This window comes from Rattus norvegicus, chromosome 6 (genome assembly GCF_036323735.1).
Source record: "Rattus norvegicus strain BN/NHsdMcwi chromosome 6, GRCr8, whole genome shotgun sequence".
In the NCBI taxonomy this organism is placed as follows: domain Eukaryota; kingdom Metazoa; phylum Chordata; class Mammalia; order Rodentia; family Muridae; genus Rattus; species Rattus norvegicus.
Genome location: NC_086024.1, coordinates 110,309,823 through 110,328,673, shown reverse-complemented (window position 1 = coordinate 110,328,673; position 18,851 = coordinate 110,309,823). Strand labels below are relative to the sequence as shown.

Sequence of the window (18,851 nt, the reverse complement as noted above, 5' to 3'; positions counted from 1 at the left end):
CTCTTGATTACTTTAGTGTACTTAGGGCATGGTGCAGCTCCTCCGTTGCTGCGGTGTTCTTTTTTGGTGGTGGTGCATGTGTGTGTGTGTGTGTGTGTGTGTGTGTGTGTGTGTGTGTGTGTGTGTAAAATCTCTTGCAGAAGCAAAAACTTATTGTACTTAACATTTTTTCTTTAGGCGGATCCTGGTATACCAGAGCAGAACCTCTTTCAGTGTTGGTTGTGTCTTACACTGGAGGAGCCCAGGAATGAGATATTCTTGGGCTCTCTTTCTTCGCCCCAGCATTCAACCGCTTCAGTGCAAAAACGCTTGACTCTTTGTTTCCTGGGACACACTTAACCTCAATGAAGATTTGATGGACAGATCCTTTCTGGTGACTTTTGGGATTTTTTCTTTCTTTCTCAATGTGCAAGTTAGACAAGTGAAAGGAGCAGAAAGTTGCCTGCTTTGGTGAATAACTTGATTCTTAGAACATGGGCCCTCGCTTAAAGGTAAGTAAGTATCATGAAGTGCACTGTCAGAAACATAGGCGTGTACCTCTCTGCAATGTCTGTTGATCGGAGAACAGTACATTCACGTTGTATAGTGGTAATACTGTGGCGGCAAGTATTTCCACTTTCCTAGCTCACCAAGACAAATACAGGTACTCTCACTCTAATCCCAATTACTAATATTTACTGTCATAGAGTAAACACTCTGTATCTATAGATCTAAATATATCGATATTATATATTGTGTATATAATATATATTGAATATATACCCATGCACACACATTTTCATCCAGTTGAAGGTTAAATGAGCTGACTTGATTCAAAGTGTTTCAGAGAGGCCTGGGAAAAAGAACCTGGGCAGCTGATAGGAGTAAAATGTGAATATGCTGGACACTGCTACTACTGCTGCCACCATAAAGTCAGACTGCAGGATCAGAGCTGAGATTAGCTTCACAAGGAAGTGCAGACCAGAGAGGCAAAGAGTGGGACAAGATCCAGATGAATGGACAGAGAGAGATGAAGAAATGGCAAGACAGGTGGCAGTTTGAGTAAGCTGTGTCAATAGTAGGAAGCGAGCAGAGCTGAAACCATTGTGAAACACGCACGCACGCACACACACACACACACACACACACACACACACACACACACCCCGGGTTCATGTGAGAGAGGTTCACCCTTTGCTCAATCTGGTGTGTTTCCTAAAAAGATTTAAGTCCACACATGTGCTCCTGTAGTCCAACTTACTTTGATCAATGTATAGATTTCTTTCTACTTTGAGGAAGAAGTTGTGTGTCAGACTATGCTCATGGGTGGTCTGGACAGATCATTGCTTACTTGTCCACCTAGAGGCAGTCATCCTTGATCCTCCATTCCCAAGATAGTCAGTTGCTGCTGATAAAATCAGAGTGTCTTAGGGTGGGTCACTTTTTTATACAACACAGAGTAACTTAGGACAGGGCACAACCTAATCTCTACACTGAGCCAATAATAGACTGTGCTGAGAGCCAATAGACTGCTGAAACTCAGCGACTGTGATGGAGAATGTGGGTCAGTGATCAGACCCTCCGCCTCTCTGGTGAAAGAGAACAGGAGCAGCACAGGCTGCAGTGAGATTCACTGGCTCTAGCAGAACAGTTTTGAACTAATTCTTCATTTCTGAAAAATGACTTTTTTTGCAGCTGATCTTCAGGAGTGTGGCCAAAATGTATTGGCTATTGTAGACTTTAGAATATGTGTGTCTGTTTTCATTTTGACATTTCCTGAAGATAAGTATTTTCACGCATCCCCTCCCTTTTTATAAGTCCTGTGAGCTAAGTGAGCTCTAGCATTACGTAGCTCGCTTAGAACGCTGCAGTCAGCGAGTGATATCTCTGGACTGGGGGCTGGCACCATGGTCTGCTTTGTGTTGCTGTGAGCTATTTTTACTTCAAACGAGAACAAAAAAGCTGTAGGAATTTGTAGTCCTGATTTTAGCTTCGTTGTGAGATTCCTCACAATTAAGTTGGGTGACTTCTCTCTTTTTATCTTAACTGTTTTCTTAAATCCTTTTTCTCCAGATACTTGGCTATTTCTATTACTTCCTTCTTTTTCATGGTTCAGAATTATAGGTTCACTGTGGAGGGCTTCAGTTAGACCTGGGCCTGTTACTTAAACTACTGTGGGAGTGATGCTTTTGTTTAGACACTGTGTGAAAATTGTCCTTGTATTGCTCAATGCTGATTTCTGTACCCAGAATAGAGAGCTGACAACAGTCTGGACTTTGTTCATTTTTGTGAAGCATCTTCTGCCTCAGTATTTTGTAAACGGGCTCTGTCTTACCCCCTGATTGGTTCAATAAAGAATTGATTCAGCCAATAGCTGGGCAAAGAAGAGAATAGGGCAGGATTACCAACCCCACTGTGTGTATGGGGCTCTTAAGGGGGGGGGGTGGGAGGAGGTATGGAGAAAGCAGAAGGATTTGCTGTGAGATTGCAGCCATGAGGACAGATGGACCAGAGTCATCCAGGGCAAGACCAGATCACAAGCAAATGGGACATTTGGCTGGGTAGTAGCAGCTTAGTTGGGTTAGAATAGGTCAGAGTGAAAACACCAGGTCTCTGTGTCTTTATTCAGGAGTTAAAGTGGACTCGAACAGGCAAGAAACACCTGCAGGTACTCAGGCACAAAGGGGGCAGAGGAAACCCCAAGAATTACTTTTACAAGTGAGCCTCAGCAAGTTAACGTGTCTAGGCCCAGCTTGTTTGTTTTGTTTGCTTTGCCTGGGAAGTGAGAATGATAGTGCTTATCTTGTGGTCACAATTAGGTTCATGGGATAAAATGTGTGAAGCCCACCGGGCAATGGTTGGCTTTAGTACTTAGTGCTAGAGCAGCCCTCACTCACTGAGACAAGTCCAACCTTTGAATATTGTGATGCAACCTGGTCATATACAGAGGTCATACTCTAGAACTGGGCATTGTTACCAATAAAGAAAAAGAAAATCTCACAATGCTTAAGTAAGCTAATGGTTTTGTGTTAGGCCAAGTTCGGAGTTATCTTGAGCTGCATTCAGCCTACTGACTGCAGCTGTACATACCTATGAGTTACTAGATTATCAGTACTAGTTAGTTAGTGTTAGTCTTTGGGCTTAGAGTGAGACTTTCTAAGGGCCAGAATACTGTAGAGAGGAATGTCAGCCAACTTGGAAATAAGTCATGTTGAGTAGTATGTTTACCATGTTTCTTCTGCTTAGAAGAGTGGAAAGGGTCAGGGGATAACATTTGAAATGTAAGTAAAGAAAATATCCAATAAAAAAAAAAGTAACAAAAAGAGTAGAAAGGTTCCAGTGTAGTCTGCATAGGAGTGGGACAGCAGGAGGTAAAGGCACTGTAGACACAAACTCCATGCAGACATTGCCTGTACTTACTGAGCTGAAGTAATTAAGAATTTGGAGCCTTACAGAGCTTAATGAATATATTGGTTCAAATGAATATACTGGTAATTAAGTAAATGTTTTAAAACTATTAGGCCTTGGGGTGTCGTGGCCACAGGCCTTTAATCCCAATACACAGGTGGCAGAGGCAGGTGGATCTCTGTGAGTTTGAGGTTAGTTTGTTTGACATAGTGGTTCCCAGTTCAGGTAGGACTATGTAGAGAGACCTTGCCTTAAAACAACAAAAACTGTATTAGGGTTAGGAGTATAGCTTAGTGGTAGACTTCTGATTAATGTACAAGGCCGTGATTTCCATCCTAGAACTACAATAATCAAAAAACTAAGCTGTACCTAAAAGATAGGTTTCCTCTGTTAAACTCTTGAACCTTAGGCATCTGAAGGAAGGAAAGAACAGACAGTTGACAAAATCTATTTAACCAATATTTTATTAATATTCATTATAGTTTCTATCTACAATTAGACTGGCTGCTTATGAGGATGTAAAATACTTCTTTTATTGTTATGTATGTGTATGGAATGCGCATGCTGGTGAAAATATGTGCTTTGTGGTGGTTTGAATATGCTTGGCCCAAGGAGTGGCTCTATTAGGAGGTGTGGCCTTGTTAGAGTAGGTGTGGCCTTGTTGGAGGAAGTGTGTCACTGTGGGGCTGGACTTTGAGACTCTCCTCCTAACCACTTGGGAGCTAGTCTGCTCCTGGCTTCCTTTGATAGAGATGTAGAACTCTCAGCTCTCCCAGCACCATGCCTGTCTGGATGCTGCCATGCTCCCACCTTGATGATAATGGACTGAGCCTCAAAACCTGTAAGCCAGCCCAAGTTAAATGTTGTCCCTTATAAGAGTTGCCTTGGTCCCAGTGTCTCTTCACAGTAATGCAAACCCTAACAAAGACACACACACATACACACACACACACACGCACGCACACACGTGCGCGCGCGCACGCGCTCGCCTGAGTTGATGAGTGTTGTCCTTGCTGGCTTTCCCCTCTGTGCTTGAGTTGGAATCTCGCACTAACCTGGGGCTTGTTGTCACTTGGTAAGGGTGGCCGGCCAGTAAGCTTCAGAGATCTGCTTTGTTTTGCCCCAACAGGGCTGGGGTTGCAGGCTTTTACATGGGTTCTGGGGACCCAAACTTAGGTCCTTGTGCCTGTGCACAAGACACCAACTAAGCCATGTTCAGCTCCCATAGGAGAAGTTTTAAGGTGAGTTTTTGTCTCATTACCTTTTTGAAATGAAAAACAAAACAAGAAGAAAAAATGTAAATGCCATAAAACAAAGTTTTAAAAGTTATGAAAAAAATTCAGAGGTAAAAAGTATTTCTAAATTGAAAATTAGAAATTTTAGGGAGTAAGGGGGAGCTTGAGGTCAGGAATTAGTCTGTGAATGGAAACTATAATGGGAGGATGTGTAGACAGTGGAAATGACTTTTTACAAAATTTTTATTGGCATATATTAATTAAACATATCTATACAATACACTTTAGTTATATTTTCAGGACCATGGACACTTTACCAGTGGCTCCGTCACAGAAGAAAATGTGACATTTCCCCAGATATCCTCCATTAACTACCCATAAGTCCTCAGGAAGAGGTAGGCCTGGTGAGCTCATCCCTTCTCCATGCTAGGATGTTAACCGGCTCCATCTTGTGCAGGTCTAGTCAGGTAGTCACAGCTTCTGGGAGGTCAGAAGTGCAACAGCCATGCTGTGTCCGGCCAGCAGGATTCCACCACTTCCCTCCATCCTTGGCTCTTTAGCTCTATGGCCTCTCTTCTGCAGTGCTCCTTGAGCCTTCTTGAGTGTTCAAGTCACACTTCCGATCATTTGACTAGCCATGAGTACAACTACCCCTGTCCACAGCCAATTGAAAGTTCTCCTTAACCATAAATGACCACAGCAGGACCCTGTGAATATTAGCATCCCGTAGAGGGCAGTTAACAGACATTGTTTCCATTTAGTTCAAGTACAGCAGTAGCTTTTCTGCTGGGGTCTTAGACCTCACTCATGGGTTTTGGCCAGGAGATGGCTTTTGAAAAGGCATGGAGACAGGGAATTCAGGGGTGTATATACGAGTGTAAAGTTTCTCATCTGGGTAACAGGAATCTGAGCGTAAATGATGAAAGAGTACATGGGGTGTGGCTAAGGAGAGTATTATAGGGTGGAGCCGGACAGACAGGGCAGAGATAACCCATGACAGTCATGGAGACTGTGTGCCAGCAGTAAGGAGGACAGAGAGGGAGGGAGATGGAGAGAATTACAGGCTCAGGATGTGACCTTGGGGAAACTCGGAGCAGGGTAAGTGTTTTAGGAAGACTTTAGGACTGTGGTGTTAGAGGAGAGGATGGTTTAGAAAGGTCAGACCAGTGAGTGTGCAAATGACAGAGCTCCTGCCTTACTCATATGTTCTAAAAAGAGGAGAGTCATTTGGGAAAAAGTAGTCATTGGTCCTGGGTTTTAAGTAGTGAAGAGGATTGTGGTAGAGGTAATAGAAATGACTTAGTGGAAAAGATCTAGGTGATGTAAAAGCCAGTACTAATAATTTGGTTGAGAAATAATCTAATAGGGAAAAATAATGACCGAGGTTTCCACAAGGCAAAGGTGACAACTGTTGCTGGTGTCGTGAGTGGATGTTATGCTCTGTGCTGTTCCCCAGTACCTGACACATTAAGCACTTAGTATTTGTTGGATGCCTTGCCTTTTTTTTTAAACCATTTATTTATTTATTATATATAAGTACACTGTCGATGTCTTCAGACACACCAGAAGAAGGCATCAGATCTCATTACAGACGGTTGTGAGCCACCATGTGGTTGCTGGGAATTGAACTCAGGACCTCTGGAAGAGCAGTCAGTGCTCTTAACCGCTGAGCCATGTCTCCAGCCCTGGATGCCTTGCTTTAATATGAGTTCTTACCTTATAAAGATCTTCTTTCAGTCATCACATTAGAATAGTAAAGAATTCCCTTGAAGGGTAAGATCTGTTGATCCAGTGAGAAATCATGTCCTTTGTAATTGTTAATGCATTTCTCCCTGGAGAGCATTGGGGTCAGTGGAGGTTCCCTGAATTTTCTGTCAGCTCTGAAGCAAAGGAGTTATGATGCTGGTTCTGTAGATAAGCAGCACAAAGACTAACAACTCACTGTTCTAGTGTGGTTCTAGGCTAATGTGTTAGCCTGGTAAATCCTAATAACACCAAATGAGATACACATGAGTATTATCCCCACTGGACAGAGAAGAAAACTAGCCAGGCTCACAGTTTAAACCTATGAGTCCCAACTCCAGGATCAAGACACCTCTCTGCCTTGCTCCTCTATATTTTACTACTTGTTACATTCTGATTTTACAGCTGTCATTGCTCTGATGAACTGTGCCAAAGTCATGCTAAGGAGATGAAAATACTAAATCCTAACTTGTTACAGCAGCAAAACCTGTCACACCCGCAGAGGTTGTACAGTTATAGCCCTGGCCCTTACTTTCTGCTTCTGGCTTGCTGTTTACCAGCTGCCTCATGGTGGGGAAAGGTTGTAGTTGTCAGAGATAGATAGGCATTTTCCTATTGTCTGGCTTGTGTCTCAAGCCATATGTCACCTCTTAAAAACATGAAGCACAGTCAGATATAAAAGCACACAGGTGCCTGTTCTCCTTTTCCCTTTTCAAATTGTTTTGTGCTCTCCAAGGTCTAGAAATCTTTAGATGTCTTGTCTCTGAGTGTTGGGTGCTGACATACACATTGAGGGGAAACAAGTTGAGTTAACAGTGAACTTTCCCCTCAAACTCTGGTCTTGGTGGACACTACTTAGGATGGAAGGTTCCATCCCCCTCCTTTTTTCCCTCCACTCAGCTTTCTGTTGAAGTCATCTTCCTTAGGGCCCATCAGTTCGTCTGATGTGGTAATGTCATGAATGACTTCTCCTTTGTACCCACTACTTATTGGGATGACCCAGAGTTCACTTTGATTACATAGTGCTAGCATGATGATCATATTTACTTGTAAAAAAAAATACCTTCTGCTTTTTCTGCTTAGCTGGATTGCCTTCAGAGGACAGATAAACTGAGGGAAGCACTTGCTCCATTATCCTCTTCCCTTGTACTCATTAGCAGCTTTCTTCGTGGAAGAGGTAGCCTAGAGTCTAAGAAGATGAAAACCATATCATTTCATGTGTATTTGGCACCAAAGCAAGTGGCTGTTTGTGACATTCTGAGAGCGGTCAGTAGATCCTAAACCTTTGGGCAGAGTGCCACAGCCTTGCTTTATCTGTGTGACACATGGCACAGGGCCCCTGTCAGGCTTGGCAGAGAGGATGGGAATGTTAAGGTACTAGACTAGAGCTGGGAGGCTTACGACATGTGCTCTACTTAATCTCCCGAGGTGGCTTTAAGGGGAATCGGAAGACACTGAACAGATTTTCTTTTGCAGTTGCAGCTGTGATCCTCGGCTTTCTGTAGGCATTGAAGAGACCTGATGTTTTACGTTATTGGTATGTGATCAAATAGTTTTTCCTTGTCTTTTGGTTAATATTGTCTAGTTCCCATTTGTCTCTCTGTCTCACCTTCTCCTTGAAAATGGAGCTAGAAATACCTCCACTTGTTCCAGAACATACCCTCACACAGTTGGCAGAGTTCCTTCATTTGGGAAATATTTATTGAGTAATTATAGTCTGTGCCAGGCACTGTTTACTGTAAAGTCCAAGTCGAGGCAAAAATCTGCCTGTAAGGAGTTCACAGCATGAAGGGGGAGGTGGATGAGTAGGAAGAAGTTGGTAGATACAGAAGGTTGAAGGGACCCAAGAGAAGGAACCCCTAACTGATGGGGCTTGTGGAGAGCTTTTGCCAAGTGGACTCTCGTCCACCAAAGGCTTCCAAGTGGAGAGAAGCAAGAGCACACTGAACTGACCATTTCTGTGAGGGCAGCATGGCAGGAAGGGTGAAGGGACTGTGCCTGGGCTTCCTGATAGAGAACAGGGTCAGCAGACAGTTTTGTAAAAAGCAAAAGAGCACATACATTCCTGTTTTGGCAAACATACAGTCTCCTTTCACACACTCTGCTCTGCCTGGGTGGTGCACAAGCAGTCATAGATAGTTTGTTTAGGACTGGCGAGGTGGTGTCCCAACATAACTTCATTTACAGAAAACAGCAGTGTGGGGTTTGCCCTGAGATCATCGTTACCTACTCAATCTCTAGAAGCTTCTCCTTACCCGTTACAGTGTTTTCTTTCCTTTCTTCCTTCTCTTCTTTCCTTTTACAATCTCATAAACATTTCTGACTTCCTTTAAGCTTTGGGAGCTGGCCAGTCTGTTCTGTAGCCACTGTAATGTGTAATTGACAGGTGGTTTGTGTTTTTCTCTTTCATGTAGGTGGAATCATAGTGTCTGTGGTTGCATTCTTTTTCACAATTAAGTTCCTCTTTGAGCTTGCCGCACGTGTAGTCAGCTTTCTTCAGAATGAAGACCGTGAACGCCGAGGGGACCGGACTATTTATGACTACGTGCGGGGAAATTACCTGGATCCCCGGTCCTGCAAAGTGTCCTGGGATTGGAAGGACCCCTATGAGGTGGGCCACAGCATGGCCTTCCGAGTGCATGTAAGGGAATGTTTCTGTCTCCATACCCATCATGGTTTCTGAGTCATTTGCTTTCCAGAGACCAGTGCTGTCTTGGTGGTGCAGGCTGGAATGCTAACATTTTCCCTTGTTTTCAGTCCCTCCCAGGAACTTGGGAATTGTTAATATCTGGAGAGCCTTGAATTTTCCTATCCTTTGGTTTACTGGGTACATAGCTTTGAGGAAGTGTAAAGCCTAATGTTAATTTTTTCAAATAAGAAAAAAGTATTGAGGCTGGTTGGTTGCAGTGGTGTGTGTGATGCCAGTGCATGGGAGGCAGAATTCTCCCTGATCAGGAGTTCAAGGTCATCCTGTGTACATCAGTATCTCAAAACCCATTCTAAGCTGTATGGGACTCTGACTCAAAACAAACAAAAGCAACCCCAACTCTTTAATGCCAGCACTCAGGAAGTAGAAACAGGCAGGTCTGTGTCTGTTGGTTCTAGGCAAGCCTGGCCTACATGATGAGTTCCAGGACAGTCAGGGCTATGTTGTATGACCTTATCTAGAAAAGGATGGGGCAAGAAAGAAAAGGGTAGAAGATGGGAAAAGGCATTGTAGATCAGGATAGTATATGTTGCTGGAAAGCCCAAGCTAGCCTACTTTGTGTTTCTGTAAATGCCACCCCTCCTTTTCCATTGTTGTTTCTGAGACTGGATTTCTCTATGTAGCTCTGGCTGTCTTATAACTCACTATGTAGACCAGGCTAGCCTGAGATCCACCTGCTTCTGAGTCCCAAATTCTGGGATTAAAAGTTTGGGCCACAGTGACTGCCTGGCATTGTAGATGCCTTTTAGTTGGAACACAGCCACATTCTGTCTTTCCGGCTACTTTCTCATTTGCATGGTTAGGATAGCTGTGTGTGGTCCACAAAGCCATAAACATGTACTCTCTGGCATTTTATAAAAGAACTTTACAACCCATGCAGCACTCCACTAGGTACCATTAAGTCTGGTGTATGAGCCTGACTCCCTCAGCCCTTGCCTGGTGCTTCCCTTCCCCTTAGTGCCAGTGCTAGAGGCCATGCTGCTGGCCAGCTGCCTACACATTTGGGTTAGCATTGATGCTAGAACAGTGCTGGGAACAGTGAGGAGGCGGCATTTACTGTTCAGAAACCCCAAGTGTTCTTGGAGTCTTCTTGACTTTGTGGTGTATGCTGCCCTGTTCCCTGCACAGGCAAAGAACTTGTCCATGATTTAGTGGTTTTCTTTGTGTATAAACTTTTCTCTTGCTGTGTTTCTAAGACCAATACTAAAAGGACAAGGTGGGCCCTGGGATTTACTATTGTGACCTTGGGTGGCTGCTTCCTCTGCCCCACACCCTGGTCACATGGGAAGTGGTTCTCTTTCTTTTCTTTACTAACGGGTGCCCACCCCTCTCCTTCATTGCAGTTGTTCTATAAGAATGGACAGCCTTTCCCTGCACACCGACCTGTGGGACTGCGAGTTCACATCTCTCACGTTGAACTAGCAGTGGAAATTCCAGTGACCCAGGAGGTCCTCCAGGAGCCAAACTCTAACGTGGTGAAGGTGGCCTTCACTGTGCGCAAGGCTGGGCGCTATGAGATTACTGTGAAGCTCGGTGGATTAAATGTGGCCTATAGTCCCTACTACAAAATTTTTCAGCCTGGTAGGTTCTTGTTTCGTTCCCTGGTTCTCCCTTTATTCCACCATGCCGCCTTTGTGCTCCCTTCCCTTCCCTTCCCTTCCCTTCCCTTCCCTTCCCTTCCCTTCCCTTCCCTTCCCTTCCCTTCCCTTCCCTTCCCTTCCCCTCCTCCTCCCCCTCCCCTTCCATTTCCTTTCCTTTCCTTTCCTGGTAGGGTGTGGTGGGATCCAGAGCCTCATGCTAAGTATGAGCTCTGCCACTGAACAAGACTCCCAGTTTTTCCTTTAAAAAAATAACACTTAGATTGAGATTTTGCTCACCCGACACAGATTTCATCAACTTAAATGGAGTGGTTTTAAAGTTCATTGCTCAGCAGATATCTTCACAGTCCGTTTTAGAGGATTTTCATTATGGCACCAAGAAACCCAAGACCCATTAGCAGCTTTGTTGTTGCCAAACCCCCCAATACTAAGTTGCCTTCTCTGGACGGATCTATCAGTGTAACCACAAACCGTGAGGCCTTTCTGACTGTTGTTTACTTAACCAGGCACTTTTCAGGGCCATTCGTGCTGTATCATGTTTAGTCCTTCATTCCTTTTTTTTTTTTTTTAATTTATTCATTTATTATATATAAGTACACTGTCGCTGTCTTCAGACACACCAGAAGAGGGCATCGGATCTCCTTACAAATGGTTGTGAGCCACCATGTGGTTGTGGGATTTGAACTCAGGACCTCTGGAAGAGCAGTCAGTGCTCTTAACCGCTGAGCCATCTCTCCAGCCCCCTCTTCATTCCTTTTACCTGCCAAGTAACATGCCCTGTATTATTTGTCTTTTTGTAAGCAGTGGGCATCTAGGTTGTTTCTTCCCATGTGACTTCTTGACTGCTGTAAACTTTTGTGTACAGGTTCTCTATCTACCTACCCAGGATCCATTTGTGAACTCATTAACTAGGGGAGGGCAGGTCCAGGCCACAGTATGCCCATGGAAGTAGGAGGACAGCACGTAAAGTCAGCTCTTTCCTCATCGTGTGGTTTCTGGGGATCACACTCAGATCAGCAGACGTGGAGGCAATGTTTTCTCTCCAAATAAGAGAAGTAGTATTACTTTTGTGGTCTCCCCAGTGTCTGTGTGTGAGTCTTTGTGTGGGACTGTGTTTGTATCTCTCCAGGAATAGAGTTGTCAGTCCTGTGAGCTTTGACGAGCCTAGGATGCTAGAATAGAAAGGAGATACAGTCTTCTGACTTTTTTCTTTTAGACCTTTTCAAATAAAAGCACCTTGGCCCAAATCTATTAGTACTGTCAGTGTGTATTTTAGTTCATACTGAAGAGCGTCTATCTATGATTCATGCGTTTGGGCCAGATAACAAATGCTCACTGACATCGAGGTCTAAACTCTACTTTCCGACTCTTGACTCTTGGTTCTACGTTCTACAATATCAGTGTTTAGTGTTGGGGAGTCCTGTCTGCCTTTACCTTTCTGGTACATTTCTTTCTGGGCATTTTTTGAAGATGCCATTAGATACTGGCTGCTTTGGTATCCACAGAAGTAATAGGATGTTGGCTAACTTTGGGAGTTAAATCCTAATGATTGGAGTCTCTCTGTTTGACTGGTCCTCAGTTCTCTTTCTCTAGAACAAAGGAAAGTGAACAAGCTGTTTGCATCTGTCTCCTTTGCTGAACGCTTCATTCAGAGACTGTCCACCTGATTTGCCACATTCTTCTTGCCACCAATGGAGACTCTTCTGTATCGCTAGGTACCATCGCTGTTTTAAATTAAACTGCTCACATGAGAATTATATTCTCATGCATGAAAAATAAGAGGTAGGAGATGCTCTTACCTAATTTTCCAGATTGCAGCAGAATGATGATACAGTACAGCATCACAGCCATGTTTCTGACATTAATACAGTTAAGGTACATGGGGCTGGAGAAATGAGTTAGCAGTTCAGAGCTGTCTGAGGACCCAGGTTCAATTCCCTGCACCCAGATTGTGGCTCACAAACATCTTATAATACCAGTTCAGGGCATCCAACAACTCCTCTGGCCTCCAAGAGCACCATGTGTGTATATAGTACACATACATACATGCAGGCAGCATAGCACACATACAAATAAAATAAAAGTAAAATTTAAAGTTTTTTAAAGCACACACAATATTTCTGGCATTGTACAGCTCTCTCCATGTTGCCCTTTTGTAGCTCCGTTCATCTTTCTTTCCCTATAGCTTGTTCTGTGGCCCTGGGCACTCAGGAATCTATTTTTCTTTTCTTTACTTTTACAAAAACCAGATACAGATCCCTGTAGACATGGGAAGGAGGTAGAGAGAGGCAGGGGGATCAGGAGTTCAAGATCTTCCTTGGCCAACCGGGGGATACACAGCACCTGTCTAAAACCAAACCATGGCTCCATACTAAGTCATTTGGAGAGTGTTCAAAGTAACCTTTCAAAACTGGCTGAATTTCTGGGATATCTATCTGTGTTGTCAAGTGTATGAGTGCTTGGTTCTGTTTTGTGGGTACCATTCAATGGTATGAATATTTAACTATTCACCATTGAAGGACATCCTGATTGTTTCCTGTTCCTAGCTATTATCAACAAAGCTACTGTTAACATTCATGTACAGGTTTTTTTAAGTGTGGGTTTTACTTGCATTTCCCAAATGGTTAGGGATGATAAACATCTTTTCATGTGCTCATTTAACAACCATGTGTTATCTTCTTTGGTAAAATATTTTTTCATGATGTTTGTATATTTTTAATAGAAATTTTTGGTTCCCACTGTTGTGTTTTGAGAGTCTCTTTTTATAAATTCCATGTACTAGTCCCTTGTCCAACAGTTAAAATCCAGCTTTTCTTAGTCCTCTTAGGATTTTCCGTCATGTAAAACCCTTTTAATATTGAGAAAGCTCACAGATATGTATATATCTTCTTTTCATGATCATGCTTTTGATGTCAGAGGTCTCTGGCTAATTCCAGATCCCAATGACTTTTGCTCCTCTGGTTTTTCTAAAGTTTTAATGTTTCACATTTTATGTTAAAGCCATGCTCCATTTTTTAGTTGATTTTGATATGTGACACTTGTGACAAGGTCCTTTGATATTGTTTTTTTTCCCCGAAGTTCTCTGGATGCCTGAGGACCGTGGTTGAGAGACTTGTTTTTCCTTCATAATAGACCTTTTGCACCTTCATCAAAAATCAGCTGGGTGGGTGTATGTGTGGTGGTCTGTATGAGGTTCTGCATGACAGCATTAGTTGGTGTGTCTGTCCCTCCTCAGTAGCTGAGCCTGGCTTACTATCTGTCAGAGCACACGCACTGGCTCTTCTCCATTGTTTCTTCTTCAAAATTGCTTTAGCTAATTCCAGTTCCTTATCTTTTCTCTACACATTTTGGTATAATGTCTAATTCTGTGAAACTTTTCCTAAGAGTTTAATAGAAATTGTGTTAAGCCTGTATTTCAGCACAGGGAAGTTGGCATGCCCTCTGTGTTGAATCTTTGAATTCACAAGCGTGGTCTATTCTTTATTTGGATTGTCCTTACCCGTGCCCAGGGACAGCACTAATTGGACTCTTGGGTTAAAAAGGAGAACATGGAGCTGGGAGGGGCCTGTGGTAGTGATGGACAGACAGGGATTGTGAGTGTATTCATGGGTATGATCAGAATATATTTTATTTGATGATGAACATTTTCGTTGTTGAATTTTGAGACAGGGTTTCTCTGTGTAGTCCTGACTGTTCTGGAACCCACTTTGTAGACCAGGCTGGCCTTCTACTGAGAGATCCACTCTGCCTATAAAGTGCTAGGATTAAAGGGCGTGTGCCACCACTGCCTGGCCATGGAATTCTTAAAGAATAAATTGTGTATTTTTAAATCAGTGTTTCTTTGCTCATAGCATTAATGGTGCTCCACGTACAGCCCACAAGCTTTATCAGGTTCACGCCTGTCTCATGCCCTTTGGTTTTGCTTTCGCCATTTTCAGTGTTCATTTTTTATTTTAGTTATTATTATTATTGTTGTTGTTGTTGTTGTTGTTGTTATTTGTGTGTGTGTGTGTGTGTGTGTGTGTGTGTGTGTGTGTGCACATGCCAATGGCTGATATCCATACAGAGATTAGAGGACGACTTTGTGGAATGTTTTTTCTCTCCTTCCACTTTCTCACGTGTTCTGGGAGTCAGGCTTGGGTCACCATTCTTGCACAGCACCTCACTGTTAAGCTCTCTCACCAGTTCCTGGCACTTTTTTTAGCATTTTTTTTTAAAGATAGGGTCATCCTATATAACACTGATTGTCCTGGAATTCACCATGTAGACACAGCTGGCCTTGAACTCACAGAGCTCCACCTGCCTCTGCCTCCCTCGTGCTGTGATTAAAGGGCATGTCACAATGCCAATGCGTGGTTTTAGCGCTCACTGTAAAGGTCTGCCTTCAAGGCTCTCTGAGGGATGGCAGTGCTGTATTTGTGCTTCTCAGTTCTTTCTCATTTTGTTTGGTGCAGAAAGTGGTTAAAAATAACAAAACTAAAGCCCTTCCCAAGCAACAACAAAACCAGATCCTCACAGTTCATTTCTGTGACTCTGCTTTTTTCTTGGTCTTCATTGTCTTGTTTCAGGAATGGTAGTTCCTTCCAAAACCAAAATTGTGTGCCATTTTTCTACTCTGGTGTTGACGTGTGGGCAGCCACACACTCTGCAGATAGTGCCCCGAGATGAGTATGACAATCCGACCAACAATTCCATGTCCCTGAGAGAAGAGCACAACTACAGCCTGTCCATTCATGAGGTGAGTGCCCCCGCCCTTCCTCGTCCAGACAGCGGTGTTCTCCTGGTACCCTCACTCCCAACCACTCTCCTCCCTGACTTCTGAGCATTCTCTCTCTGGTAGTACCTGTCCCTTTAGGAAGTGTGAGGCCTAGATTAGAGGGAAGCTTCCGAAGGGAAGCGCTCTGTGAAGCAGAAAGTGATGCATGTGATGTCACATTTGCCTCCTGCAGCTTGGTCCTCAAGAAGAAGAGAATAGCGAAGTCTCATTTGAGAAGTCAGTGACCTCCAACAGACAGACTTGCCAGGTGTTCTTGCGGCTCACCCTGCATTCCCGAGGTTGCTTCCATGCCTGCATTTCATACCAGAACCAACCCATCAATAATGGTGAATTTGACATCATTGTCCTTAGTGGTGAGTTGAAAGCTGTGACATGGTCTTTTCCTAGCCATTTCCTCTTTGTATGACTATTCTCCAACCCACCCCACAAACATTTGATAACTGAACCATACTTACCTAGTGGTCTTATAGTCCACTAAATGACCATCAGTGGGACAGTTTGCCCTCCCCTAAGTTCTATTTCAAACCTCACTCCTTGCATTTCAGAGAATGAGAAGAATATCGTTGAACGAAATGTGTCCACCTCAGGAGTGAGCATTTACTTTGAGGCTTACCTTTACAATGCTAACAGCTATAGCAGTGCACCATGGCATCTGCCTCCCATGCACATGAGCTCTTCTCAGCGCCGGCCCTCCACTGCTCTTGAAGAGGAGGAGGAAGACTCGCCCTCAGAGTGCCACACCCCTGAGAAGGTGAAGAAACCGAAGAAGGTGTACTGCTATGTGTCACCAAAGGTGGGAGCCTCTACTCTTGCGTTAACCCCACCCCCACCCTTGAGTCTGTGTGTGGCCAGCATTTAGTAGTAGAAACTCTAAAGTGACAGACAGTCTGGGTGTTAGTAGGGCAGGGTCATCTCCACATAGGGTTTCTGCAACAGCAAGAGAGGCTTCCTAGCATGGAACAGGGGTCCCAGCTCTGCTGCTGGAGTGCTTGGTTTTGTGTGAGGGTAAATCACTGTTAGCCCCTATGTTGTATGGAAATAATTTGCTCTTTCATTCAGTGAAAAGGTGAAGCCACATTAAGTGGCTGTCACTGCCAGGCTTGAAGGTTGCAATGAAGTTTTTGCAGAGGAAAAGGAACTTTTGCATAGGAAGGGGAACTTCCCACGCCCTGAACTTAGAGGCCTTGTTAGAGACTTTCTTTTGACTGTGTTTATCCAGTCCTTACAAAAATGAAACTATTGGAACACCCTATTACATGTCTTCATCTCAATAATCAAGACTAGCTTCAAGTTCCCTCTTTTGTCCACCCACTTTTGTCCTTCCTTCCTTCCTTCCTTTCTTTTTTCTTTCTTTCTTTTTCTTTTTTCTTTTTTCTTTTTTTCTTTTTTTTTCTTTTTTTCTTTTTTTTTTTTTGTTTGAGACAAGGGTTTCTCTGTGCAGCCCTGGCTGTCCTGGAACTCACTCTGTGATCAGGCTGACCTTAAACTCAAAGATTTTCTAATGTAATATAAATAAACGTTTATTTACAAATCTAGAGCCTTCATTCGGTGTAGAAGGGCTGGCAGTGAGGTAACGAGTGAGATGAACAATGCAGAGGAGCAGCACTGGATTATTATCAAAATTGGCAAAGGGTTTTTAGTGTTGTTGGAAGTTTTCTTTAAAGAACACTGGTCTCTAAGTCATGGGGAAAATGGAGGGGCTGGAGATGTAGTTCAAGGTAGAACATGCCTATAGCATGTGAGGGACTGTGGATGTAGTTCAAGGTAGAACATGCCTATAGCATGTGAGGGACTGTGGATGTAGTTCAAGGTAGAACATGCCTATAGCATGTGAGGGGCAGTCCAAGCACTGAAAAAAGGAATAGTATATGACAACATTTACATAACTGATTTAAAAACAGATTTCGCATTTTATTCTTTTCTGTAAATGACACAAAATGAGCCTTCCTTGTCATGATAAGGTATTTAGATAACTTTTGTGTGAAAGTCCCACTGTACTTCTCTCCAGCCCTCTCTGCACACGTATACATGTACCTTCTTCCTGTCCCCCCATCCATGACAAGGCCTTAGTACCATTCAGAAGCACGAGCCAGGCATGGTGGCTCACACCTATAATCTCAGTACTCCAGAAGCGGAAGCAAGGTCACTGTGACGTCAAGGACAGCCTGGGCTGCCTAGTGAGTCCCAGTATAGCCTGGGCACCAAACCAGCAGCATCAAGTAGACAGGGAGCGGTAGGGGTGGCTGTTTGCTCTTGTGTGTGGGCTTGGGGAGTCACTGAGCAGCAGTAGGCAAGGCAGAGAGCGGGTCTTGGTTGTTCTGAGGTGAAATGTTTTGTGGCCATAAAGTGAAGACCTGATTGCACAATGAGTGTCAGACTGGAGCTCTAGGACCGCATGCACCTGGGATCAGGTAAGGGTTGAACTTCATCTTCCGTGGACAGACTTCAGTACTGACTAAATTATCCTCGTGGTGTTATAAAAAATACAGACCAGGCTTTGGTGTTTGTATTGTGATACCCAGACTGGACACTCTTCTTTACCACTCACTTCATTCTCTCTGTTGGCCCCCAGCAATTCTCAGTGAAGGAATTTTACCTGAAAATCATCCCCTGGCGCCTCTACACCTTCCGAGTGTGCCCCGGAACCAAAGTAAGTCGAGCCTCTGCTGAGCAGACTCCACTCTGCAGTCTTCTCTTTTCTTGAGGGCTTTCAGCATTTCTGAAAATTCCCTCTCAATGCACAGATTTATTTTCAAACAAAGAAAAAGTTATCTCCTCCTTATAGGCCATGAACATATAACTCTTAAGAAGTATGGTAAGGAGACTGGGTACTTTACCAGTATGTACCAATAGCAATTCAGAATGCGTTACCAGTGTCTTGTCCTCAGCACCACTTTTAAGGATGTCATACCTATGCCCGTACCCGGTGTCCCGTGTGCTGAAGCTCCTTCTGTGAGAAGGAGTGTTCTCATATGTTAAAGAATTCTGTTTCTGGGCCTACATCTAAGCTTTCACCCACCCGTGTTGTTTGTAAAGATCCCCTTCCTCAGGCATTTTGGACTGTGCAGTTTTGTATGTCCTCACTTGTATTCTCCTTAGAGTTTATGGTGGAAATGCAGAGTTGCCTATGAGCCTTATTTAAAGGCAGGTTCTCTGATTCAAATTTAGTGAAAACTTGAAAGGGGACCAACAAGATGGCTCAGCGGGTAAAAGTACTTGTCGGCCAAACCTGGCACTTGAGTTGCTCCCCAGAAGCCATGTGAAAAGGCAGCTGTGGTGGCACCTATCCCAGCACGCACAGTGCAGCCTAAGGGCCAGACATCCTGGGGTATTTATCCAGCAAGGCAGAACCAACTCCTGAAGACTATACACAGCCTGGGCACACACTAAAACAGAAACAGAGA

The 18,851-nt window shown here is 43.8% G+C and overlaps 1 protein-coding gene across 14 annotated transcripts in view; it reads left to right on the top strand.

The window, feature by feature from the left end:
- Positions 1–18,851, top strand: part of Arel1 (apoptosis resistant E3 ubiquitin protein ligase 1) — a 52,680-nt gene that overhangs the window by 20,078 nt on the left and 13,751 nt on the right. For 7 of the 14 annotated variants that reach the window (XR_010052071.1, XM_008764754.4, XM_039112038.2 and 4 more), the window contains 8 exons: positions 178–491; positions 7,842–7,902; positions 8,780–9,006; positions 10,416–10,653; positions 15,239–15,408; positions 15,620–15,800; positions 15,993–16,240; positions 18,020–18,097. Coding sequence is in view for 13 of the 14 variants with exons in the window: in XM_008764754.4 (XP_008762976.1) it covers positions 7,887–7,902; positions 8,780–9,006; positions 10,416–10,653; positions 15,239–15,408; positions 15,620–15,800; positions 15,993–16,240; positions 18,020–18,097 (1,158 nt within the window). In the remaining variant the exon portion in view is untranslated. Of the gene's footprint in view, positions 1–177; positions 492–3,302; positions 4,229–4,910; positions 5,018–7,841; positions 7,903–8,779; positions 9,007–10,415; positions 10,654–15,238; positions 15,409–15,619; positions 15,801–15,992; positions 16,241–18,019; positions 18,098–18,851 lie in introns of those variants that run through there. The other 7 variants (XM_017594097.3, XM_063261744.1, XM_063261745.1 and 4 more) reach the window with 5 other exon arrangements.